Source organism: Leptonotus elevatus, chromosome 2 (assembly GCF_054856555.1).
Source record: "Leptonotus elevatus isolate MCC_2025b chromosome 2, RoL_Lele_1.0, whole genome shotgun sequence".
Lineage (NCBI taxonomy): Eukaryota > Metazoa > Chordata > Actinopteri > Syngnathiformes > Syngnathidae > Leptonotus > Leptonotus elevatus.
In genome coordinates, this window is record NC_141240.1 from 27,496,677 (window position 1) to 27,523,525 (window position 26,849).

At 40.2% G+C, this 26,849-nt stretch overlaps 1 protein-coding gene and 1 long non-coding RNA gene across 5 annotated transcripts in view; one reads left to right on the forward strand and one right to left on the reverse strand.

Moving 5' to 3' along the window:
• Positions 1–11,906, forward strand: LOC147179438 (uncharacterized). Of its 2 annotated transcripts, none has more exons than XR_015093985.1 (3): positions 1–256; positions 524–663; positions 10,678–11,906. It is a non-coding gene; the product is annotated as an uncharacterized LOC147179438 (long non-coding RNA). The 2 variants fall into 2 exon arrangements; XR_015093986.1 differs by having other exon boundaries at positions 10,721–11,906.
• plxna2 (plexin A2) overlaps positions 1–26,849 on the reverse strand; it is a 193,708-nt gene that overhangs the window by 20,399 nt on the left and 146,460 nt on the right. For all 3 annotated transcript variants that reach the window (XM_086067152.1, XM_086067149.1, XM_086067150.1), the window contains exons 14-22: positions 25,449–25,566; positions 25,220–25,356; positions 21,080–21,247; positions 19,833–19,926; positions 12,226–12,465; positions 11,543–11,686; positions 10,623–10,857; positions 8,293–8,435; positions 7,325–7,593 (exon numbers count right to left, since the gene is read on the reverse strand). In XM_086067152.1, coding sequence (XP_085923278.1) covers positions 7,325–7,593; positions 8,293–8,435; positions 10,623–10,857; positions 11,543–11,686; positions 12,226–12,465; positions 19,833–19,926; positions 21,080–21,247; positions 25,220–25,356; positions 25,449–25,566 — 1,548 coding nt within the window. The remainder of the gene's footprint in view (positions 1–7,324; positions 7,594–8,292; positions 8,436–10,622; positions 10,858–11,542; positions 11,687–12,225; positions 12,466–19,832; positions 19,927–21,079; positions 21,248–25,219; positions 25,357–25,448; positions 25,567–26,849) is intronic.

The window sequence follows — 26,849 nt, forward strand, 5'->3', positions numbered from 1 at the left end:
AGCGTGTGTGTGTATGTGTGTGCACGTGTGCACGTGTGTGCGCATATGCATGGCTGAGCGCAGCGAGACATTGCAGCTGTGACAAGCCTCAGCTGCCGAGAGACACGTTCAGTCCCGGCCAGGTAACGCCTGACCACGGCCAAAATGCTCTCTCTGGGAATGTGCGATTAGGCAGCACGGTGAAAAACGCAGTCAGCACGTCTGCCTCACAGCCAGGCGGTTCCAGGTTTGAATCCCTGTGTGGCGCTTTCTGCAGGTAAGCACCTTTTATTAGGCACAGTTGAAGAAGTTTCTATTGTTTATTTTTTCATAGTCATGGACCAACAAAATACAGATTCATTGTTTTTCAGTCTATTTTTTATTTAATGTGTATATAAAAATGCCGTTTTTATGTTGGTGGGAACATATTATGGAACAGTGACTTTTTGATTGCTTGTATCCAAATAGTTGTGTGCCTGCCCACCCATCAAGTGTGAAATGAAACAATTATTACAACAGTAAATCTTATGTTGTCTCTTTCCAGGACCCATTTTGAATTTTGGCGGACTGTGATGTAAACCACTCCCACGCACAGGAATAGGACCTGTAAATAGGCTGGATGAAGATCCTCCACTTTCAAGCAATGACCCAAATACACTGTCTGAAACATGTCAAAGCCAAAAGGTAAGCAGAGCTGCATTAGGTTTTGTTTGGATGCACAGGGGTCCATTTCACAAAGCAGGTTTAGTGAGAACCCTGGGTCAATAAACCCTGAAATGTGGGAAAGGGAGGTAACTGAAACCAAAGGAAAAAAGGTAACTCTAGCCTATTTCATAAAAAGAGGTCATTTAAGCAAGAAATGGAACCCAGATTTGCACAATTTGTTGTCGACATGGTGGATGGGGGGGCGGGGGGATGTTTGTGTTTGGCAATGCGCATGCTGCATGCGCAACATACAAGTACCCTCATGCTAAATAACAAGTGAATTTCAGCGGCGGCGTGAGGAAGTGCTGCCTAGTCGCCATTGTAACAAAATCCTTACTTGCCATTGGCTAGGTTGTACACTCACTGCACTGCACTGCACTCATTCACAGTACATAAGACAAGATCACCCACAGTATGCCACAGACATGAACACACCTGGGAAATGTTTTAAATGTCAATTTTAACTCATTCACTGCCATTGACGGCTATAGACGTTGAAAATTAATTTGAACTATTTCTATTAGTTACATTTTTGTTTTCACTTTAGCTAACAAGAGTATGAAAACCTAGATTTTTTTTATTGCACATTCAGAACAGATATAACATTTGTGATTAATCGTTAGTTAACTAGTGAAGTCATGTGATTAATTACAATTTAAAAAATGTAATCGCCTGATGCCCCTAATAAAAAAAAGTATTAAAAATAGGGGAGTCAGACGATAAGAATTTATATTCGTAATTAATCTCATGACTTCAACACTCACAATTAATCACAAATTGTTATAAATGTACAATAATTGTTTTTTTCTAGGTTTTCATAAAAAATGAAATGAAATTAAAAAAAAGTTAAACTAAGAGAAATAGTGCACATGGATTTTTGACGTCTATAGTCGTCAATGGCAGTGAATGAGTTAAAGTATACTTCTTTGGTATGTTGATATGCAGAGAAACTGTTATGCTCGTAAATTTGCATACACATTAATTACATTAATTATTTAATAATAATAAAAAAATAATACTGTATTGCCTTCATCGTATTTTCTTTCAGATTTCCCCTCAGGTTTTAACATTACTAGTGTCAGATTTTTTTTTTAATGCATTTTATTTGTTCTTCAACCAATTTCCATCCCCAAACTCCCACCTCCCTTAGACACCCTTGCCCACCCGCACTCCCCATACCCTCCTACCATGGCTCCCCTTCCGACGAGCAGAACGAGACTTGAACGTGTTGGAAGTTAATGGAAGCCATTAAGCATTTTAATAAGCTCAGCAAGTCCCAAAGACGGAAGTCAAATAAAGGCTTTTGTGCGGGGGCTTTGTCGCCTCCTTAAGACTGTATCTTTACTTTTAAATCTTGGGGAAACTCACTTTGTTCTTCACCTTCTTCTCATCCTCTTCTTCCCATTAATTGACTTTCATTAAAGAACATCCGGATTTCATTATCCAACACAGCACTGAAGAGCAGTCTTGCACGTTCCTGTCTCTCCTAATGGCAGCTAGGGTGCAGTGAGGTTATGGGGATGGGGGCTCCCTCAGTGAAACTAATGAAACAATGCTCTTGCAATTAATAACATTGTACTCCGTTGCTCTGCATGGGCGGGAAACCTCATTACAAAAATGCTGAGGAGAAAAAAAATAATAATGTGAGATTTAAAGGACTCTTGGTGATTGAAGCAGTGGTCTGTGATTCCATTAAAATAACATTACGCCGGGTGAAACTGCAAAATTACTCATGGCGGAATATTCCATCCCGGAATGTTCTTCACATGCAGTCAGAGTAATAACACCAAAAAGGATTCTACTGGGGACAGATTGGAAACTATTTTGCTAATTTTGCAAACAAAGTAATGCTTGTGCAAATCACAGTGCTGACGAACATTTACTGATTCCACGTTTGAGACGTGATACCTCAAGCACGTTGGATTGGGTACGACATAATACAGCATTTCGGTCATGATATGCTACAAATACCAGGCCACTGTCAGATGAGGTTCTGGGAAGTAGTGTAAGGATGTAGGAAGTTGGTAATGTGTGGTGGGTTAAAGGTTAAAGTACCACTGATTGCCTACACCCACCCAAGCGAACAAAGCCTCAAAACCAAACAGGGTAAGCCAAATCTTTTTTAGCAGACAAAAATAAAATATGTTGCTTTACTCAATTTCATCTTTGGCCCTGAAAACAATCCATAAAGCCACATCCAACGTATTGCATATATATATATATATATATATATATATTTAAATCCCAGATCTGAAAATGCACATATCTGCAGTGATGGCTCTATTAAATCTGAGCATGTAAACTGATAGAAGCACACCTATTCTATTAAAGAGCAGATAGCACATCAGCAATTAAGCACTCACATATGAGCAAATACGGTCTAATCTGGAGATAATCAGCCACGTGAGCGTACGTGAGCGGAATGTGCAACAAGGTGTGTTGATGGTCAGAGGCAGGCGGCGGTATGGTGCTAATGCTAATAGATGAAGACCATCTTTGTTGTTTAGCCCATGTTTGTATTTCTAAAATGCTCCGAATTTACTGTGCATCCCTGGAGCTAAATGTTTTACCTATGTTAAATCATTTTTGGTATATTTGACTGCTAAAGAGATTATGTTTTCCTCTCATTTATTTCTGTGTCTTAGATTGACTTAGCAATTAGCCCTTTTATGTTTGTATTTGAGCGATTCCATCTATAAATGAAATTCATATATGAAAATTACAGTAATTTTACTTTTCTTTTACTGGAAAATATAGGTGTGTAGGGAGGCTTTCATGGGAAATAAATTCTAATGTTTAGGGCTGGGGATCAACTCAAAATTTCCTCAATATCAATTCACAAAAGTTTAGTTCGGTTCGACTTCAATTTTTTCGATTCGCTTCAATTCAATCCGATATTGATTAATTATGAAACATCGATTCTTATTAAATAACAAGGACATGATAAAAACTCCACAAAAATTAGGCAGTAACTGGTTAAATGATTTAGTTTATTAATTAAAGTAACGTGTTCTAATCAATTAAGTGTTACACAAACATGGACATCAGCAAAGATGAGGTGAAAATATTTTCATATGAACAGTAAATGTCAAGAAAAGTTTAAAATTCTACTTTCTTATGAATTTATGGGAAAAAGAGTTATCAAAATAATCGATTCACGGTTTTATGAATCGACATCAGGCTAGAAAAGGAAAATCGATTTGATATTGATTATATGATTTTTTTTTTTAAAACAGCTCTACTAATGTTGGCCACTGACATGCATGTAGTTGCAACTTTGTTCAGTGGATTGGAACTGATCAAAGAACAAAAAGTACAGCAATGTTGGGATAGGTCAGGTCATGTTTTTCGGTTCTTGATGATCATTTTCGAAATATTGGACATCTATGAAGATCAAAGTTGAGCTCAAGCAGAAAATAATTGGACACCTTGACTAAAATCGAATTACAGGTGCAATGCCTGGAAATACAGTATGATACTCTGATGCATCTAGAATAGTCACAATAGCACAAGACGTGTTGAGATGCCTCTAAAAAGAAATCTCTTAATGTACTGTTGTCAAAAATGTACATCAGCACACTTTAAAGATTGTAACCTCAAGAAACTAATCCTTCACAAAACAAGACACTTATTGATTTTGATTGTTAACCAAATGGATTTGTGTTGGTTAATAATGAATTGTTGCCGTATGAGTGTTTGAGACAGTGGTGGCGTTGAGCATAAGTAAAGCAGCAGCACTGAGCCATGTCTAATCGCTAATCCGCGGGAATCTTCAAAAACTAGGGAGGAAATTATCTAAAAAAGAAAAAAAGAGTAAAAGGCCCTCCAGGCAGCGGTCAAGGATTGTGAACCGCTGTGCTCCTAATAAGAGCCAATCATAAAAACGGAGAGATGGTGTGAGGCCCCGCTGTCATCTGAAATAACCGCTTAATCCAGGTCTACTTGTTGCCATGTGTCTTTTACGCCTCTTTCTTCTTCTCCCCCGTTTATTTAGCCGACTGTCAGTGTGTCCTTTTCAAACAGAGACGCTTAAGGAGCATTAACATCAGAATGAAGGTGCTTGAAAGCTACCCAGCTGCCTCGTTCTTCAGGGCAAAACACCGCTTTTAACTGAAAACACGGGGAATATGCCACAAAACTTTAAATGTCCAGACATTATTGAGAGAGAAACTTCAGAATTAAGTCTTAACTCATTCACTCCCAGCCATTTTCACTGAAGCAACCCCCTTTGCTCCCGGCTGTTTTACTGGATTTTGACGGATTTTGCAAAGCCCACAGATTATTGTGTTCTATTGCTATAAAAACATGGAACCTACCAAAAGAAAATCTGTTTCTGTTTTGCAGCAATTCACATTGGATTGTAGCTAAATTCCATCATTATTCACAAATGTGTTTAAAACACTGGGGAAAGAGCTTTTTGCAACATGGCCCTAGTTGATCTCTTATACTTTGCTGCCACCCGCTGGCCATTTTTGTAATAACTACCATTGCTTTAACCATTCTCTTCAGTTCAGAGGCTGCATCAAAGCCTTCTGTATGCTCTAGCATTAAAAAACAACAACAAACATAAACACCGTACAAATACGTCTTTGGGATGAATTCATATACAGGTAACTTATTTATACACTAGTTAAGATGACCGTTAAGAATGTAATACATGTCATTAATTGCCTTCAAGAAACCTTTCAATCACACTTTACCATCAAAGGGGTGCATAGTTTTAATATAGAACGGCAAATTTATTTTCATACTCATTTAGGACTTGACATTAACACTTGCCAACACACCAAAATGCGGGAGAATTTCAGCTGTGTGTAGTGACCCCGCAAATCCCATTAGTTGCTTTAGCGGGTGTATCTGATCCTTGACCTGTTTACTCACCATAAACGGTTCACACATGGTCCACACTTGTGTGTAGACAGCATGTTTATCCCGGGGCCGGCTATATGCTGCAGGCATTAATATAATGTTGTTGTTTGAAGAGTCTAACAAATGAGATGTGCACAGTGCAGTGGTAGGCTGGAACATATCATTATTTGCTGTCAGAAATGTATATAGAAAGAACATCAGGGGTTGGCCACACAAAGAAAAAACATTCACATTTTGACTCAGTTGTTGTCAGTTTAACCTTTCTCTTCCATCTCATTAGTAGACTACATCATAAGATGCACACTACTGCACGTTTCCAACGACACTTTTTGCATCGGATGTATTCAAGAAGCTTCAGGGCCGCAAACGTGCTGATGACACAAAGAGGCAAGGACCTCAGGTGTTTAAAGTTTTAGCAAAAGCATCGCTTCCTCCGGAAAACAGTGTGCATCGGAGACCTGAAGCGGGGAAGGGAGGGGGGGCTGAGAAGTCAAGTCGAACCACTTGTGAATGTTTCATAAGGAGCTGAAGCCTGGAGAATAAGTGAAGCTGACATTGAGAGCGAGGCCACAGCACAAGACAGAATGCGGAATTATGTGGTCGATTTAGATATTTTCTGCTGGTGCAGCGTTTAGATTAATGTACGCTACCCTGAACGACTCAAGGGAGGGAAACACAACTGAGTTCCACCAACTATAAAAAATTGAACAACATGCAGCTATAGTCAATCAGTTTCCATCGGCCTATATGCATTATGACAGTCCATTTAGCATTTCTTATATGTATGATGTTCATGTCTCTTTTAGGCTTGCTTTCGTATGTAAAGTACTCACATACAAATTGTGTTTCAAGTAGGGTTGGACGACATGGCCTTGAAATAAATTGTCAGATTTTCTAGAAAAGTTCAATTACTAATTTTATCGATATTCTTCTTCTTTTTTTTTTTTTACAATCAACCAACAAAGTTTTGCGTTTCGGCACCCACGGATCCGCATATTTGTGGATTTATTTTCTATGGCTAAAAATATTTTCATGATTTTTTCCCAGCAATTTTTAGCGACCATTTTCACCCAGATTTTTTTTTGGGGGGGGGGGGTATAAATAAATAATAGGCGATATATATATATTTTTCCCCCAGACAACTTTTTGTGGACATCAATAACAATTAGCAAATAGTGTGGCCAACTGTATTTAAAAGATGCTTTGCTGTTTGACCCCCCAGCCACCACCCCTCACGCCCACTCATTGAATTGAAACCGTTTTGTTTTTTTACAGGCATTAACCTGCATCAACTTTCACAAAACTAATACAAATAAATATTTTCTGCTTATTAACACATACATCTGGTCAAAACTTTTCAACATGTTGATAAATCATTGCTTTTTCACCATGAGCACCATTTGCAATATTTGACAGCAGCGCAATAAACTCTGTGATTGCCTTCCACCTGGCTCCTTTTGTTACAGGGAAAACAATGTGAAAATGGTGCTGCTTGTGTTGTCCGCTTCTTTGCAGAATCAAGCCTGCCAGTTGCTAAATTGGTTTCTATAGGTGTTGGAAAAGTGGCTAAATATGGCGACCAAATCGCTAAGTTGGCAACAATGACTCAGCTTTTGTAAAGATTGTGTATATAAAGCATTGGTATAATAAATGAATCAACTAACTTTAGTTTTGAAAGATTGGTCATGCCCTATACAATTGTGCGACATGGTGCATTGACCTCATTTGCAAACTTAGACCAAAACAAAAACTAGGCACCATGCTGGCCTACCTGCGCAGCAGCAGCTTGGGGTGGTTCTTGCTCTCCAGGTTGCGCTCGATGAGGTCGGACAGAAGGTGCTTGAGGACGTCAGTTGCGTACTCCAGGCGTCCCTGTAAGGCCGTCATGATAAGCGAGGCCACGTTGCCGCGGTCCCTCATAGAGAAGGAGCGCTGCATCTCCAGAGTTCGGATGAAGGTGAGCAGGAACACTTTGTTGTTGATGAGCTGGCCAAAGAGCTTCAGGGCCTTCTCTACATTTTGCTGGCCATTTCCTGACACCTAAACAGAAAGAGAGGGGAGTGTTATGAGCCAAATGGCGCCACGTTTAACCAGAATTGCAGTATACACAAATAGCCACTATTATTGGGTATGATGGAACTGATATGTCTTTGGGTGTTCAGCTCTTCTCCTTCCAACCTGACCTTGACTTTTTTTTTGTCCCGGGGCACCAAATCTACTCTAGTTTCAGTCCATGCAGGCAGACACCCCTACTCATGGTGAGTAACTGAGAAGTTCTTAATCAATTATTGACCAGCGTCCATTAAAGACTACGGTGCCCTGATCCTGCAGCCAGATGTCAAATAACTTGCATATGTAAGATGATCTCAGTGAAAAGAAAACCATTTTTTGTGGACACTCGGAAACTAAGCTTAACCATAACTTGCTGCAGAACTGTTTCCATAACACCTTTGTTTCGTTTTTGAGTGATTCACTAAATATGTGTTTGTTATGAGTTTTGCACACAACTCAACTGGACTGTAAATCTATCTCAAAATAGCCACATTAGCTTCTGATTTTCAAATTCTCATTTTCGGAGTAATAGCCAGTGTGTCAGTATGATTTTATGTTCTGCTGCTAAAGAAATTTCAAATTGGGAGCATGATTCTACTACCCTTTACTGTTCTTTTGAAAGTTACACGAATGGAGTGCAAAGGACAGTTCTCTCGCCCTCAGTCCACATTGTGTCGGAGTTGTTACCTCCAGCTCTCTGAGGACGGGATGATCCTCAATGCCAGGGAAGAGCACCCTCATGGCGTAGGTCCTGTAGTCCAGATGCGGAATGCCAGCTCTGTCCAAGTCGCTGGTAAGCTCATTGATGTCAGTCTGCAGCTCGGCAAAGGCTTTTTGTTAAAGGAGAAGAAAAAGAAAGGGATGCCAGTTAGGGAGAATGCGGCAAAGAACGACACTCTAATCCCTGAGCACCAAATATGGGAATCACTCTTATCTTCACGGTGTTCACTACCACTATGATGAAGCAGACAGTTAAAGCCCAAGGTAGTCTTCACTTCAGAGAAACTCAATATTTCACATTTGAGCCCCGGCAAAAAACACAGAGTACCCCCCGCCTCTTTGACTACACCTCCAATTCTCGCCCAATTTTTTTTTATCTGGGAGAGAGTAAATTGGCCCCGGCAGTGTGTGGATCATCTCAGCATGAGGCTGCAGGTGAGTGTCGGCTAATTGGCTCCATCCCGACTTCTTTCTCTAGTTCGGTACCCCACCACGTCTCAGCTTCGCCGCCCTTGGGGAGTCCCCTTTATTCTCCCCCGCTTGAAAACCATCACGGGAGCAGCAGCAGTCCTGCCGACCTGCCCCCCCTTGATGTACTCACCCCACTTCCAATTCCCTGCAGCTGGGGTGCCCATCCAAATCTAGCCTTCAGGCTACCCCACACTGCAACTTTTAATGACAAAAATATTCATCTTCTGCGTTTCCGAGTCTCTCATCAATTTGTCCATTCAAGAAGTTTTATGAAATTTTACCACAATTTTGAAGGAGCGAAGATTAATCTATCAGACTTAAGTTAATAGCGGCTAGAATAATCTACCTCACTTCGAATAAAAGGATGATTTAATTTATTTCAGTGACATTTTCAGATTACTTTATTTATCCCTAAAAGGGCAATTCCCCTAATCACAACCGGTCACAATGTGACAGAACAGGAATCCTGGCGGGTTGCCTTTCAGCACCTCGAGCTTCTTCAAAGAAAAAGAAAAAAACATAAGGAAGGGTGAAAGGAAAAAACACGGCTCAAGCTCTGCCCCTTTAAAAGGGGGCACAGTATGAACCTGGAAAATACCAACTCCACTAAAAACTAACTTCAGGTGTCTCCAAAATTCTTATCTTGCCAAAGACTTTACAGTAGAGAAGAGTAGAACACCCCAAAAGAAAAGTTTTGCAATTCGAAGATAATGCATGCCTTTAGAAGTCGTCCACTGTAAAATCCAAAATATCCACAATGTATCACCCCACTTTTGTTTGCGTAGTGTGAAGTGAGACACATTTCTGTGTATTGATAGACAATTGTCCCTTCTCTGTTGAAATGAAAATAGCATGCACACATTACTGTACTGTCACATTTATCATGGTGCTTTGATTCATTGTTATTTGTCGTCTGGCTGTTGTGATGTCACACCATTTTTCTAGGTGACACAGCTATGGCTTGCATTTCCCGATGATGGAAACGCAAGCGTGATCAAAATTTACAGATCCAAATCCGTGAAGCAAACTGATCTAGAGCACTTGATGAAAGTGGGTTCCATTGGATTTTGGAAGTGGCAAAAAGTCAGACACTGTTATCTAATTTTCCAAAAATATTGATAAATATTCCAACTATATTGTATCTTTTGAAGAGGTGAGGCTATCTGAGTCACAATGATTGACTGCATGACACTCTGGCTGAGATTAAACTACTGTGTCACTGCATCATTTAAAACACACAGACCACTAGTGATTTGTTTTGTATACGACACACATCAATACAGTTACATAACAAATAGGACAGCTTCACAAATTCAAACTGTGAGCAAATGTCATGTGTCCGGCAAGCTGTCTAGCCCTGTTTATTATGTTTTTCAAATGATAAATCCTGATTGTTCCTGTTTCCCGCATGGTTTGTGTACAGTAGGTGGGATAGCTGTAATATCTGCATCAGCTACGTCAACAGCATAACATCATAGTGCCCTTAATGAATTCAACGAAGAGTGAGCTCACGACCAAGGACAGCAGTGGAGGGCAACGTTCTTCTTGACATGTTTATTACACCACGAAGGCTTGTCTTTTCCCAATTTTGGAAGTGAGTGGATGTCTAAGGCTACCTTTGGTACCCTATCACTGCAGATTGTCCCCATGAGGAGGGTTTTAAAAAAATAGTAGCACAGATGAGTTGTTTTAGCATATTTAACATAAAATAAATACAAAACGAAAACAGTGCATTTCAGCAACACGACGTGAATCGAACTGAACTGCTTGGTGGAAACATGGCTGCATAAACCCAGACATTCAACGCCACCACTCGTCTAACTAACCTTCTTTACACTCCAGGGCGACTCGTGACTCCAGGTTGTCCATTTGCATCTGCAGGCGTTTGAGCGTGAGGTCGTTTTCACGCGACTTTCGCTTATAGGCAATCAGGACAAGGATGACGATGATGAGGAGAAGGCCCCCGCCGGCGGCGATGCTGACGATGGCCGGAAGGGTCAGCAGACTGTCTGACATGATGTGGACAGCGCCAGGGGAGACTTGGAGGCCGCCTACTTGAACCTGTGGAGAAATACCTGTCACTTTCATCTTTGACAAAACGAGTCCATCCGTCCGTCCATCCAGCCAAGTAATTAACTACTGACATCATCTGGCTGTCCATCCACCCACTCATTCATTGAAGTACTTTAGTGTAGGTGTTTTCAAATCTTTCAGACTTCAAATAAATCAAATTATCATTCTTTTTTTTTTAATCATTATTTATCTTCTGAGTGTGTAGAAGAACTGGTTTTACTGGCACATACAGAAAGAAGGTTGTGGGCGTGGATTTAACACCCAGTTGCCAAACATGTTTTTTTGGACAATGTGCTGAAAAAATCAACAGAGGACACTAACAGTGTTCAGTATTAACACAAGGTCTGCCCTCTGCCTTTGAAATACTGTGAAATCTGGGCAAATATTGTATGCTTAAATGTTGTACAAACACACACAGCTGCATACAAAATGAAGGAACACTCAAATGCAAGCAAGCAATTACAAATTCTTGCAGTGGATTACAGAACTTTTTGGCGGCTCAGAGTGCACTCACACCGCTCTCCCTTTAACCCCTTTGCCTCGGCTGAATGAGCAATGATGAGGGCATGAATAATGGAGTTTGAAATTATAATGAAGATAAAATCCCCTATGCGGGAACAGATGGAAAAAAAAAAAAGAGTTTGATGCTAAGTAGCTCTGGGTCCGCACTGACCATGACTTTGTATTGTCCAGTGAGGTTGGGCGGCTCACATAGCAGCTGGCTCTCGGACACAGTCACGGAGCAGGGGGTCTCTCCTATCAGCACCGTGTAGTTAAGCTTTACCCCTCCTGAGGCTGGAGGAAGCAGGTTTCTGCCCTGTGGGTGTACAAGGGGTTTGCAATTAAGATGTGCCACAGCAAAACACATGGCCGAGTGAAGATATGATTTCCAAAGCCTGTCAAACCACAAAAATGTGCCCCACATCTCCTGTCAATTAGATGCTTTTGTGAAACTGAGATTAAACAGGGTACAGTGGTGATGGTTTCTCTTAAGCGGAAACTCAAATTTGAACCCATGACAATTACTGCAGTAAATTAAGACATCACCATTATAAAGCCATTGTAATGTCTGCAATTGCTGCATGTGCATTTATTTCACGCTGTCAGCATGAATTCCGTCATGAAATTTTATTCAAATGAGGGGACGGTCCCAAATGTGTAATTTTTTTATTATATTTTTATATCTATTTTTATTTATTTATTTATTCATTTTTAATTTTGGCAATTTTGGTCCTCTGTCGGTTCTGTAGTTGTTTATGTGCAATGACAATAAAGATATTTCAATCCATTCTGACCGCTCCCCTCACAACTTGCACACCACTGGTGACAGACCTCAGGACGCGAGAATGTGCATACCTTGAGAATGATGGGAGAGCCCGGCTTTTGCTCGAGGACCCCGGTGGTGCTGAGGGGTTCGAAGTAAGGGTTCGGGTAATAGAGGAGGTTGGTGTTGTTATAAACCAGCAGCGCCTGCACGTTGTTGAAGATGAAGCCAAATTCGTCTGCGTGTTTCACTGAGTCCAAGCCTGGACGGTAGTCTTCTACCAGGGAGGGAGCAGAGCAGCTCATGCTGGTTGCATTCAACCCTTTGCACACCTGGAGAGGATAACAGATGCAAATGTGAAAATAAAATACAGCCTCAAATAGTGCACTTCTAATTCACAATTTAATTTCATAACGAGGCGGTGCCACTAGGTGGTTTTAAACCAATAGCATGTTTTTATAGCCATGCAACAAGTGCGAACTTGACATGCTGTTCAGGAAGCTCTGTCTGAAACCATAATTACTGATATAGAATCCAGGAATACAAGCATATTGCAAGAGACAATCCTCTGCCCTGACACAACCATGTTGTACAAATAAAATCCTCTAAAATGGGCATCTCCTTCGAAAATACAGAGTACTTTCTATAGTTTGGAAAATAAATCCCTCCCATTATTTGAACAAATACATAAAAAAAAAAAACATTATTGCAATGTTATCTGGTGTGTGCATTGTTCTGTGATGAACTTCTTCTCAGGCTTCTTTCAGGTCAATTTTGACAATTGGAATTGGAAGACACAGAGAGACCGGCATATTTGGCATATAAAGTCCTCATTCTTTGCACAGAAAAGAATCTACTGTCGATCATTAGATCCATCTCTATTGTTGAGCGAGCCTCCATGAGATAAAAAATAAACAGCCGCTGGTGCTTGAGTGAAAAACATCAGCCACAAAGCATGGAGGAGGCTGCTCCTTCTGCCTTCTCAGCCAGAGACTGAGGCTGAGCTATGCCTCTTTTATTACTTCTTTCCAGTTTGCCCAGATGAGAGAGCTGTCTCCCATCTATCCTCGCTGGCTCAGCTCTAGAGGGGGGAGGAAAAGGGAGGGGTTGAGGGTTTGGGAGGCGAGGATTGATTGCTGAGCAGCAACTCCGCTCACAGAGGTTTTTTTATCTGCTTTCATTCCCGAGCTGTTCCCTCTCTCTGGGGAAGAAACTTAATTAGAGGCAAATATCACCAGAGCTGCTGAATGCAAGCAAATACCACGCCCTCTACCTGTTGTGTGTGTGTGTGTGTGTGTGTGTGTGTGTGTGAGTGTGTGAGAGAGAGTGTGCGTAGTGACACAGCCAGTCGGGGAGATCGATGTAGAGTTGTTGTGTGTAGTCAACACCATGCAAGTTTTGTGTTCTATGGAGCAAGCATTCTCTTTGCATGGAGAGTATCAAACTCGTTTGGAAATGGAAAATGAACTGAGACGAGGACTACAATTAACTTATATAATGTCAGAGCCATTATATTGCTGCATTATTGTTGTCTTCCACTGAAGCGACACAGAAAGGCCTCAGCCTCCTATTTTCTAATCAGCGTAAGTCCATTGTCCTTGAAATTGTGAGTGATTGCTGGGAAATGTCAAAGCAAAAACGGTGCCAAAAACACATTGAGAGCCACAATGCTGGTTAATACATCACATCTCCAGATACCCTGCTAATTCGCAATACGAGTAACTGAGTTACTTTACTGATTACTTGCTTTAAAATGTAACTATTTTAGACTACTTACTTTAATAGTTACATTCAGCAGATACCGACAAGTTGAAAATGACACCAGTTCTTGCCATTTAATTGGACCATTAGTTAAAAATATGTGCGTGGTAAATACAACCGTTGCTGAGAAGTCTGTGCTGTTTATTTAAGTCTAGTCAATTTTGGCTCACTATTGTATATCATAGGCGATCAACTGCAACTGCTTATAATGGTATAAAATGCTGAAATACTGCTGTTTGTTCTAAGTAGAAGCATATGCATTGTACAACAAAGAGTAATTGTAGTCTGATTACCTGTTTGGAAAAAGTAATGTATTAGACATTTAGAGTAATGCACTACTTTATAACATGTTACCGACATTGCGTTTATGCACATGAGCTCACCTTTTCTTTTTTTTTTCTTTTTTTTTTCTTTTTTTCTAAGAGCTCAGTATTGTTCATTCGGAAATGTCATCATCATTGCTCTTTTTTTTTTTTTTTGTTTAAATATATATATATATATATATATACACATATATACATACATATATACATATATACATACATACATACATACATTTTTTTTTTTTTGTGTGTGTGGGTGAGTATGTGTGTGTGCGTGCGTGCGTGCGTGCGTGCGTGTGTTTGTTAGCTCACCAGAAAACCTATTAGAAAAAAAAAATCTCATACCGTTCACCTAAATCGAACACCAGGAGACCCGAGGGGACCGAAGAAAACCAAGGAAGGTGAAATCCAGCACCGACCAGACACCCCCCACCAGAACTCCTCCCCAGCCCAAGAAACATCCAGACCCCAACAAATCCAAAAAACATAAAATCAGGGAGGCCTCAAGAGACCAACGGAGAGACCGAGAAAAGGAAGGAAGGACAGACGAAGCCGCGTGAGATCCGAGACACCAGCCTCCACCGATTCAATAACCTGAGGAGGAAACAGATTGTGTCTGAGTTTCGGTAGATGCTGGTGTGGTGGATCTGGCATGCATGAAAATCTCCACCAAAGAGGGGAGCCGTCGACCCCCGCCGGAACAGAGCAAGCGCAACACCTCAGGGCCCCCCAGGCCGCGGCAGCGCCAAAGGACGACCCCCGGGCCCCACCAGGGCCACCGGCCGGAGAGCAAACCCAGGAGCAGGAGCGCCCCCCGCCCCAACACGGCCCGCGCCCCCGGCCCAACGCAGCAGGACGGGGCTCACCTTTTCTTGTAGGCACAAGAATTAACATTTTGAAAACGACAAGTGGACCTCTAGAAATCACCTGCAAAATCCTCTATGACAATTCTGGAGTTCTGCAGTTGTCTGCAGTAGGCCTTTGACAAGCAAATGGCAGTTTAAAAGTCCACTGTAGAGATGACTGTAACATTAAACTGTCAGATGTGACTACTGTCAGTATTTTACTCTCCTTTCTCTTATCATGTCACATGCTGAACCCTGTCAGGACCAAAAACTGTTGATATAATTTTTTTCTTTTTCTGGCTGTGGAAGTTGGAATTTAAAGTGACAATCAAATAAATAGTGATGAGTAAATGGACCACTAAAGGATTTGATAAGCAAATGTGCTGTTCGGCTGCAGGCTGGGACTATCAATGGCTGTCAATCAGCCTACTGACAAAACTCTGCATGGTAACTGCCTTGGTATATTAGCATAGGATGTTCTTTTTACGCCTTGTATCGTAACATGAGCGGATGCACTCATGACACGGTACTTCGCAGCTTCCGGATTACAACATTGTAGTTTGTCAAAAGGGCCTGGCTCCTTATCTGCAGCACTATCTGCGTCTTGCCAAATACTGACTGCACAACATATTCCTTAAGGCCATGCAGAGAGGGAAGCTTCACATTGTTGTGTGTTGATAAAGTGGAATGAGATCAACTGTTAGAGAAAATAATTGGAATTGTGGCTTCATCGGTCTGCACTCTCAAAGTGAAGCAGCCAGCAACATTCCTGAGTGCCTCTGGCTGCATATATTATAGATCTAGTGTAGTGTCTTAGTACTGCCCAACTACCCAGAAGGTCTCTGGCCGGTGAGAAAGGACTGGAGGATAGGATATGGCCTTGTAGAGATGTGTGTAGGATGGAGGTCAAAGAGTCAAGGGTCATCCGGAGGCTAGCATTAAAGAGATGGCTGGCCCCGTGCTGTGTTACTCCTACACTGTTTTACTGCCAACCGATTGCAAAAACTGGCAGAAAATCCAAACCTCCCATCCACACAAGCTTGTGTGTAGTACACAAGCCAACAAGCCTCTGCCATGTTCACCAGGCTAGAGGTTAGTGAGTCAACTTGTCAGCATGATTTAAAACAAGTTGACGTTAGCCAGTATCATGAGAAAATGGAGCCATCTCAGAATTCAATCCGAACGCGTGCCGTGGATTTATACAAAGTGCATTTCCCCTCAGAAATCCCATGCAAATGTTGAGATACAATCGCTAGACTGCTGTCAGAGAAATACACAACAAAAAAAAACAGTTGCAGACATTCACAACATATCCCGGCGGGCATCTTCCACAATCTGGCTCCAATATTAATATTATACAACTTTAAGGGTGCTGACTAAATGACTTTAATTACAAGACGTCACCCCTGTGGCTCGTTATAGTCACAAGGGTGTTCCAGTAGACTGTCACACTTATTGTGTGCAAAGTTGGCAGTGCAAGTGGAGCAGCCGAAGCTTTACTTACTCTAGGAGACACATAATGAACCCAAGATTAATCTTGTCAAAATAATTTCTTTTTAAAGCCACAATTTGAAAAAAAATAAAAAGGGGGAATAGACTATACATTACCCCAAATGCAATCTCACACTGAAGAAAGAATTGCAAGTGTTTGTGCAAATGTGTTGTTATAAACTGCTATAAATTAGCAGTAACTAAAAAGACAGACAATGACAATGCAAAAAGCGTTATGATAAATAAAGCACATCCAACCTGTAGCATCATTCTTTCCAATAACACAATACAGTACAACATAAATGTCCATCAGTATGCGTAAGTAGCGCTGCAGTCCGACACTCGAGAGGCTGCCGTGATTCAATGAACCACTCATTGACGGTGCTGAGACATATGGCAGTGCATTCAGTGCACAACAGAACATCAATAAAAACATATAATGTGCAAGTATTGAGTATCCATTATGGTTGATGGACAATGCTTTCTCTTTAGGACCTGGGTGTCTCTGACAATCACTGGCAGGATACAATAACAAACTGTGCTGTAACCTCTGATCAACCCAGGAACCTTAATGTGGCAAATGCGGTATTTTGAAAATGAACCTTTTTAACTTAAATCAGAATTACGGCAAATGATACAAAGCCTCACAAAGCAAATTTCACTCCGTATGCTGGTGTCTTTCTGCATGAATGCAGGCGACACCACCAGGGAGAAGGAAGCAAGGTGGTAATTTAGCGGTAGACAGGTGATTATTTGAGGCCAGCTGACAGACAAGACACTCGTTTTCCAAAAGGGGGATGGTGGCCGTCCTTTGGCAACAACAGGAGATGAGACTGGAGGCGTATGAAAGATGTGTAGTGGTAACCTCAGCGTTTAATAGAAATTCATTCTCCACGTGTGCGATAAAGGCAGTGAAGCTTGCATGTATTGCGAGCTGGAAGAGATGAACAAATCTCTTTCAGGGCTGAGCATAACAGCAGACATCAAGACGAGTCAATCACTTTTTAACAGGCTACACAGGAAGTGTTTATGCGCCATTCCGAATATAAAACAGCACACTTGTAATGTACATAGCCTACATATTTCACAAAGGTCTTTAAGAGAAACTGTGTCCTCATGCAGGCAAACATTGTCGGAATAAAGACTTAAGGCTGGGTTGTGCTCTTCAGCAATAAACGAGCAATACACTTGAGGCTAATTTTAGACCACAGTCAGCAGTAAGAAGCCGGACTACAGATGAAGGAAGGCTTCTTTTCCTTTTTTTTTTATGAGATGTTGTAAATGTCTATATCAAGACGTTCATTGTCTGGAATAAATTTACATTTACTACTAAATTTATATCACTAAACACATTCCATCTGTTCAATCAATTCCAGTGGTGGGTAGTAACAAGTTACATTTACTCTGTTACATTTACTTGAGTAACTTTTTGAAAAATCACAATGCTTTTTACTTTTACTTGAGTAGATGTGTGAAGAAGAAACGCAACTCTTACTCCGCTATATTGGGCTACACTAGCGTCGTTACCCGCATTTCATACATTCAATTTACCGTATTTTTACAGCCATAAGACACATTTTAAAGTTTTGATTTTCCTCAATCAACGGCGCGCCTAATAATGGAAGCGGGCCTTTTGAGTGCACAGAGTTCCAAAATCTGTAAATGTTGTTGTGCGACTTCGGTTAGCGCTCCGCTTGACTGATTGGGAGCATTTCCGCGGACACGTTCTTTATATACAGGAAATGCGGCCCTGGTTGAGGACTGGCAGGAACCTGAAAGAGTCGACTGAAAGATGACGTCTTGGTGCTTTCGATTTAAGAAACTGCCACCTATGGTGATTATACTGGGAGGCAGCGCAGAGCGATGTTACACCACATTATGTGAATGGATTGTGCATGCTTGGGCTAATGTGTCTGCTTGCACTGTTGTTTGAGCTAACAAAGTTATTTATATATTTTTTATTTTATGATTTAAAGATGCCAGTATTTGCACACAATTTTAGATATTTTTCTGTCTGATATTTTAAAAAATTAATTAGACTTTATGTTCAAGGAGTTACTGAGTACTTGAGTAATCTTTTTAGCGAATACCTTTTTACTTGTACTTGAGTAATATTATTTTGAAGTAACACTACTCTTATTTGAGTATAATTTTTGCCTACTCTACACACCTCTGATCAATTCTTAATTCAACCCTCAGTTTTGAAAACTTTCTAAAGACTTTTTAGCTAGCTACTACTGGTAGTCAAAAAGGTGCTATAATCCGTTATTCTTCACGCAACTTGCCGTGACAGCAAAATCCCCAAAACTTTTGAAGGTAACTATCTACTTAAGATTATTCTCTTATTATCTACTAGCCAATATCGATTCAATAACATGTCAATTATTTTACTATAGACACGATTTATATCAATGCAAATCATCTGCTCATCCCTCACACTGCAACCATCCATCCATCCATCCAATTAACTACTGACCTTATCTGGCCATCCATCCAGCCATTAATAAATTCCTAAGTACATGTAATGTGCATGCTGCTGCTGCGGATTAATCCATTGTTCTATATGTAAATGAACATTACCACTCTTGTTATACTCTTCAGTTCCAGCCTTTCTTAATTTACCTGTCATGTAACCTCGTTCTCTTCGTCCAGAGAGCACTAAGACCAAATCCCATCTTCTTAATTAAAAAAAAGCCCGCAAGAGGGAGGATCAAATGCAATTTGTAGCGATTTCCCAATGCCGGGATTTTGATTATATGGGGTGTCTTTATGCTGACCAGCGACTTCCTGCAGTGCTTAATCTTCCATTGTAACCCATTAGAGGTCCCCTTGACCCCAATCATGCACACCTCCAACACTGGCCCCAACCGCATTTCAGACCGAGAGTCTGTAAACAGTTGGGTCGTGTGCTCACTGCTAAATGCATTATTCTAAAGTAACAGAGAGCTAGATGGATTGTGTTATGGAATATCGCTGGCGTCGGGCCAAAACCTCCTAAGTCCCAATTTGGGAAATTTCATATTATAAAACTAGACTCTTGGTCAGTCCACACATATGGGTGTCATTTTTATCATTTTTCTAACTTGTTTAAAATGGCTTGTTCCCTTTGATGATGCAATGTTAAAGGTTGCAAAAAAAAAAAACACATCGGTTTTGGGGTCTCCTGAAAAGTGACGATTTTGGAGGTACTAAGTTTTGGCCCAATGCCAGCAATACACAGTATGTTTGATGAATCCAAAATAAATAGTAAGTCAACAGGGTAATGACAACGGCACTTACATTGACCGACTCTTTGCCGGCATACTTGATTCGGATCCTAGGCTCCTGAACCACATCCAGATTCGTGCCGGTCACCATCAAGGGGGTGTGGCCACTAAGGACAAGCAGAAGTGGACACACCATTTAGTCTACAGATTTATTCCAGTTCTCCACCCAAAAGTGAAATAATCAAACATTGCTGATCTCATACAATTTGGAATTATCTAGCTGTTGGTGTGAGCAGTGAGTGAGCAGCAACTTTTCCTATTGTTGGAAAAGTTGTTTCTTTGGGGATTGTTTGGTGTATTTACATTTGGTGAAATAAATACTATAGAGGCAGATAGCTAGCTAACTCTAGCATGGCTAACATCAGTTTATTTCTGCTCTGACGTTACTCTACAATGCGGAGAAGATCAGAGAAGTAGGTACCCATTTTCTGAGAAATACTACTGTACTGTTATTGTTGTATTACATTTTGACTTTGTTTAGAACATTTTAGTTGTTTACTTTCTTTTGACGTGTACTTATGTACCTACGGAGCACGTTTAATGGAAAAAAGTTGCCATTTACCCATGGGGGCATGGGGGGCATGGGTAATTTATTTTTAGAGCTGTACTTACTATATTGTGATAGTGTGAAATTTGCAATATTTTTCTGAATCTGATACGGCCTGTGCCTAGTCAGACTTTATCATTGCTGTGTATGCAGGGTGAGGAGCTATAATGCAAAACAAGTTCAATATGGATCTGATCCAGATTTGGCAATTAACTTGAAAAAAAAAACGTCTTTGTTGAGACACATTAATATCAGTCAGATCTACTCAGATCAGGTTGAATTTTGTTTCAATTGTTAATGAATGTCTTATTATATTTTGCTCACTTGGTAGAGGTCTGCCCTCTGTGGGTGCTCCTGTTTTTTTTTTAAACTATGTTTTAAAACCTTCAATTGAAATGTAGCTTGCATGCCTTTTTGTAAGATTTTCTTCAAAATCCAGTCAATAACACACTTTCATTCCTCTCCTCCTCTTAATTAGTGGTGCATCTCAGGATTGCATTCAATGAGAGACTGTCTACGGACTGTGTGCTGCGGCATCTCCATCACATCCAAACTAATTGAAAGAGAAGTAATTGAAAGTGCAGTATTGACTCACGCCTGCTAACGACCGGTTGCTTGGTGGCAAAGCTTCACAGGGTTGACTTGATGAGAATGTGAATGAATGTATTGGCGTATATGTAGCGCAGCCCACAGGTCATGTGTGTTTTTTTTACCTGGCAATGCTCCAGTCGGGTTCAATGCGCACCACGGTGGGATCCTCGATGTACTCAAAGGTGAGACTCTCCCTGATTTGGGAGCGGTCCACGCTCACGCTGATCTGGACAAGGCTGATGCCGGACAGAGAGGGTGCAGAGCAGCACACAATCTCCGTCATAGTACGACTACAAGTATAAAAGAAACAAAGACGATTATTGTAATATATTCAGTATAGAAAGCATTGGTATTTGGCCACATCCGTTATAAAATTATTATTTTTTTAGCAATACTATTACATAATGGTGTGAACACGTCATCTGATACAGGTAGACGTCACACTGTAAAAAAAGAAGAAGTAATATTTCCTTGAAAAACCTAATGTTTTTCACTCAGAAATTGTAAGTACATTTTACAAGGAGAGTTTTGAGTATATTTTACCAGTCAATTATTTAAACAAACAAAAAAAGTTATTTAAGGGTTCAGGAACGAACCCACAACCTTCAGGTTGGGAGACAGCCACTCTACCACCTGAGCCATGCCGCTTCTGCTGTGTGTTAGTATATTGATGGTGTCAGGCGGAATCCTTGTACCTTAACCCGTATTTTGTCTCATTTAGGACACACCAGCAAACAGCAAGAGTGGCATGGCTCAGGTGGTAGAGTGGTTCCCAATCTGAAGGTCACGAGTTTGTTCCTCAAAGCTTATGTATTTATTAATTTTTTTATATATATAAACTGGTAAAATGTACTCAAAACTCTCCTTGTAAAATGTACTTTTTTTCTTTTCTTTTTTTTTACAGTACAAGAAGAAGTATTTGATAAAACTCCAGCAGTCATGATGGACTCCACATACACACACTACTTCCACATTGTGCACTAACTCTTGGTCGCCAGCGATAACAGCGATAAAAATGAATGAATTGAATACAGTATACATAATACAAAACCCCATGTTATTAAACATTTAAAGAATGAAATTATTTTTTCCTCCAGATGGCGTGCCAGTAGCCTGAAACAAGCAGAAACTGGAAACACGTACCCTACCTAATCTTTCCCCCCAACAATGTACAGTAAGGTGGTGAGGAATGATGTATGCCCTTTGTGTATGTGCTACTGTTGTGTTTCTGTTCAACAGTTATTCAATGGTTTAAAATTACAATCATGGTGCTACTTTACATCTATGCTGTTTCCAGTTATTCGTTGGATTGTCTCTAATCCAATCTCCAAATCATTCATCATAGTAGAAATGAGGAAACGAGCAGGTCTTTGAACTGTTCTTTGTCTGATCTCTCACCTAGGACCTGTTTACCATGCTAGGGGCATAAAACCCCGGACCACTTAGCTCCTCTAGAGACACACAACACCATCCACCATAATAAGGTGATGGCTCAGGGATGGATAAAATTATCTGTATCTGACTATTTTTCCTGTATTTCCTTTTAGGCTGACAAGTTCAATTGGCACAGGTAGAGTTAATTGTGATATATGCTCAGCCATTTAGTGTGGTGGAAGACAAAGGTTTCAGAGCCTTTGTGCAAAGCTTGACCCCGCTTACTGTATGTCCTGCCTACCTGACAGGCTATAAAAGTAACGCTTTGAAAGAAAGTACCAGGATGCCAAGAAGAAAGCCATAATGGGTCAGTGAGCCTGACTACTGATGTACACATCCATAAGCAATGAGCATGGATGCGCACTTTGGGTTCACTTGCAGCTCTATAGACAACAAAATGGCGCCTGCAAGCGTCTTGCTTGGTGCTGAGTCTGCTGTGTGGGACTGGATCACATAGCGAAAAAAGATTCATTGGACTGAAAAGGGCATTGACTAGTAATAAGTTAAAATAAATAAATCAGTCTTGTGGATTGTTCCAGATGTCAGCATGAATTTGTGATATGAGTGAGTTGAATTTGAGGTGTTGCAGAAGGGTTTGTTTGGTGTCATGCCGAGTTCAAATATCCATCAGTAAATTGTGTGGATCGTTTCGAGATTTATCTGGTTTGTCTTTCTCCCCATAACTTTCAATGCAGCATTTCTTTAATAATTGTAAAATGTTACATACAACATTGCCTCTGCACTTTGTACAGTGAGAGTGAGAGTTGGACTCTGGAATAAATTATTCCCATTTGCATTAAATGGGGAAATAATTTTAAATCCAAACAAATCATTGGCTAACCAGCATCATGGGTTGTGTTGTAGATAGTAAATAAGAATAATGCCAACGAGCAAATAATTATTTTTCTACTATTTGACCTACAAACTTCCGTCAACAGTTTGGTTTGGTAGCATTACTTGCTTATGATGCAGGTTGGTGTGGGTTCGCTTGCCCGCCTGGGAGACCATGTTTGAATGTGTGCGTGTTTGTGTGTGAGAGTGCAAAAAAAAAAGAAAAAAGTTTGGTTTCGGTCTTAGCAAGGAACATCATTAAAATTGGTCATATGTACCTTATATGTGAAAATATTTGTAAAATGATATAAACCCATATAACCATAATAGTTAGTATTTGGCCTTATCCATAAAAGACAATGACCACATTCCAGGAATCCATCATATACAAAATGACCATATGTATGACTGTATCATATCTACTTTATCAACATGTCTCATCATTCAATGATTGCACTTCCTATCTAGTCCAAGCTCATTAACGACATCTTCCTCCCATGGCAGGTAGGAAAAAAACAGTAATTAGACCGTCTTGTATCTCATTAAAAGCCAACTTGTTTTTCCACCTTACTGTATAGCATTCAGTCTACAGCACAAGGACTTAAAATAGCTGCCCGAAAGATGGAAAAGTAGAAGGAGTGCATGTGAGAGAATCCAGCAGAGGGAAGACAGAGTGAGAGGAAAAGGTTTGAGTAAAAATATGTCCACAGGTGCATAATGTTTTCACAATGCAAGTGAATTATTATCCAACTGATGCAGCGCCGTGGTCCATTAAGGCCTTACTAAAATTTGCACAGGAAAAGGAAAAAGAGGAAAGTAGCAAATATTGAATTTCAGTTATGAGAAAAAAAAAATCTATCCTTGTAAAATACAGCTTTAATTTTTTTCATTTTCAGCCAGCAGGATCATGCATTTGGCATGATCATTACATGTTGTTGGAAGGCACATCAGATTTTTACATTCTGTTTGAACCCCTACAATTTAGGCAGTAAATTTGATTGGCCAGAATAACAGTTGTCCTCTATTTCTAACGTTAAACCACATTATGTTCGTTCATTCATTCATTCATTCAATCAATCAATCAATCAATCAATCAATCAATCAATCAATCAATCAATCAATCAATCAATCAATCAATCAATCAATCAATCAATCAATCAATCAATCAATCAATCAATCAATCAATCAATCAATCAATCAATCAATCAATCAATCAATCAATCAACCAACCAACCAATCAATCAACCAATTTATTTCCTTTATTTTTTAAAGAAAAAAGACACTATAAAGCAATATTCAAATTCAAAGTAAAGCAAAATAAATGAAAAGGAACAGAAAGAAGTAAAACTTGTTTTGTCTGCATCTGATCAACTAAAAAACAACAACAACCCAAATTTAATGACAACGAGCGGTCAAGACACTTTCAGTGTTACAACAAAATAATTTTAAATTTAAAACCGGAAACTGCTTCAAAATGACAGGGCAGAAAAGTTACTTTTAGTCAATTTACTTTCAGCCACCAAACTGTCAAGTGTGCTGGACACATTGTAACAATCCGCAGTATGGCACTGCGCCACAAGGTGGCACCTCCTTGTTGTTAAACCTATGCGGCACGTTTTCTTTTTGCCGTCAGTGTATGTGATGCTGTGGACTTGTATGCTTGATGGTGACACGTGGTAGCGCCAACAAGCCTACTTTTTTTTCCTATTAATAAAGTAAACCTGTGGCTTTCCGGCCAATTTCTCGGTACGCTAAAATGCCCAGTATGGTGCAGAGAGGTGAACCAAATTCCCTCAAAAAGTTCAGCAAGGCTTGCATCAGCACAAATATCAGGACATGCCATTTTTTACGCTTGAGCGCAGCTGTGCTGTCAAGGACAGTAGAGCCCATAAAGTTCAGCTTGGCAAATAAGCTGACGTCATGCATGATGGTGGTCAAACTCTAAAGTGTTGTCTGACTTTTACGAGAATGACAAATTCTGTAACAGGGGTACACACCTGAAGAACTCACACGTCTGGTTTCCAAACTGAACGCTGACGCTGCTGCCAGCACCAAGGTTTTCTCCGATGATTGTGACTTTGGTGCCCCCGGACTCTGGGCCTCTGCTGGGTGACACACCTGTGATTGTGGGCGTCTAGAGAACACAAAATGTCGAAATTAGTCCATCAGTCAGGAAAATTGGTGAATGATGGCTGGCTGGCAGTATTCTATAGTGCTAAAGTGTACCACAAAGGAGTAGAGTTGATTAGACCGAGCTCTGAGTTCAGGTCTGCACTCTCCGACACAAAGCTGGATTGGACCAGGTTGACTATGTGCAGGGGCAGCATGCATCTCGCATACAATTCTGCAAAAAAGAAACACACAATATCAAAAATTTATGATAAAACATTTCCAATACAGTAGTGACGGGAAAATGAAGCTTCATGAACCATTCTTCATGAACCATATTTTTTCTTCTCTAGATGGTGCTCATGGTTTAAAAATGGAGTGGAAATGTAATGTAATCTATATAGCACCATCTAATGCTGTTCCTATTGTTTCTTTCATAAAATTAATTAAGGCACATAAAATATTACACATAGCTCTCAACATAGTGCAAGAGTTATACACTACCAGAAACTTCAATACTAAACATACTCTTACTTCTTTGACAGTGAATTACATTTCTCATTGTGCCTTTAAAAACATGAAGAATTAGCTAATTGTGCACGATCTAGCTGCGTACAAATGTGTCACAAGGCATCCATATCCAATGGTCAGGCATGACAATCCTCTCAATGTTAGAAAACAAAGGTAATTTGGCCACTTTGAAGGTCAAAAAGTGGAATGGAAACGCTTTATTGATGACAAATAGAACACCTGCTACTTAATGTTTCTCGTTAGACTACATCACAGGAGGTCTGATGAGTAAGTTGAGACTGGAAAAAAAAAACTCAACTGAAGCCCACATGTCCAATTCACATCATCATAAAATCTCCCTTATTTTGATTGCTTTGTTTTTCCTTGCAGTATGGAAGGGAAATGAATGTCTATGGATTTGTGTGCTGTCAGACTAGAGCGTTGTTTGCTTGAAAACTAAGTGGGACATTCCAATTATAGTGTGGTGATTTATAGTGGTTTTGCATGTATGTGAAGTCAATGTTTAATTTATATATTTTACTCGTATATTATTCTACCCATACAAATCCAGATACACTCTCATACAAGGTCCCTGATGTGAACAGAGAATATAATTGTTCTTGGGGCAGAACTAGGCCAACTACCAGGGTTAAAGGCTCCACTGAGATCCTTGACTATGCTAGCCTGCATGTGCATATGCATGAGCATGTTGATGTTGGCTAGGGATGAAAGCTTAGCGCTGTGTTTCTCTCCATATACTTGTGTAAAAGTAGTAAATGTCAACAGATCGGGATGTTGTAATGTAATCTAATGAAGGCTGTGTTACAGGATTCTAAATTATTTTCGCTAAAGAGAATAATATTTGTTTCTTTGAGTAAACTTTATTAGTACTTTATTGAATTTCTTTCTTCTGCTCATTAAGGTAGTGGGTGAGCTAGAGCCTATTTCTGAACTGGGTGCAAACCAATCACCATTTTTTGTCAATTCAATTTTGGATTTAAAACACAT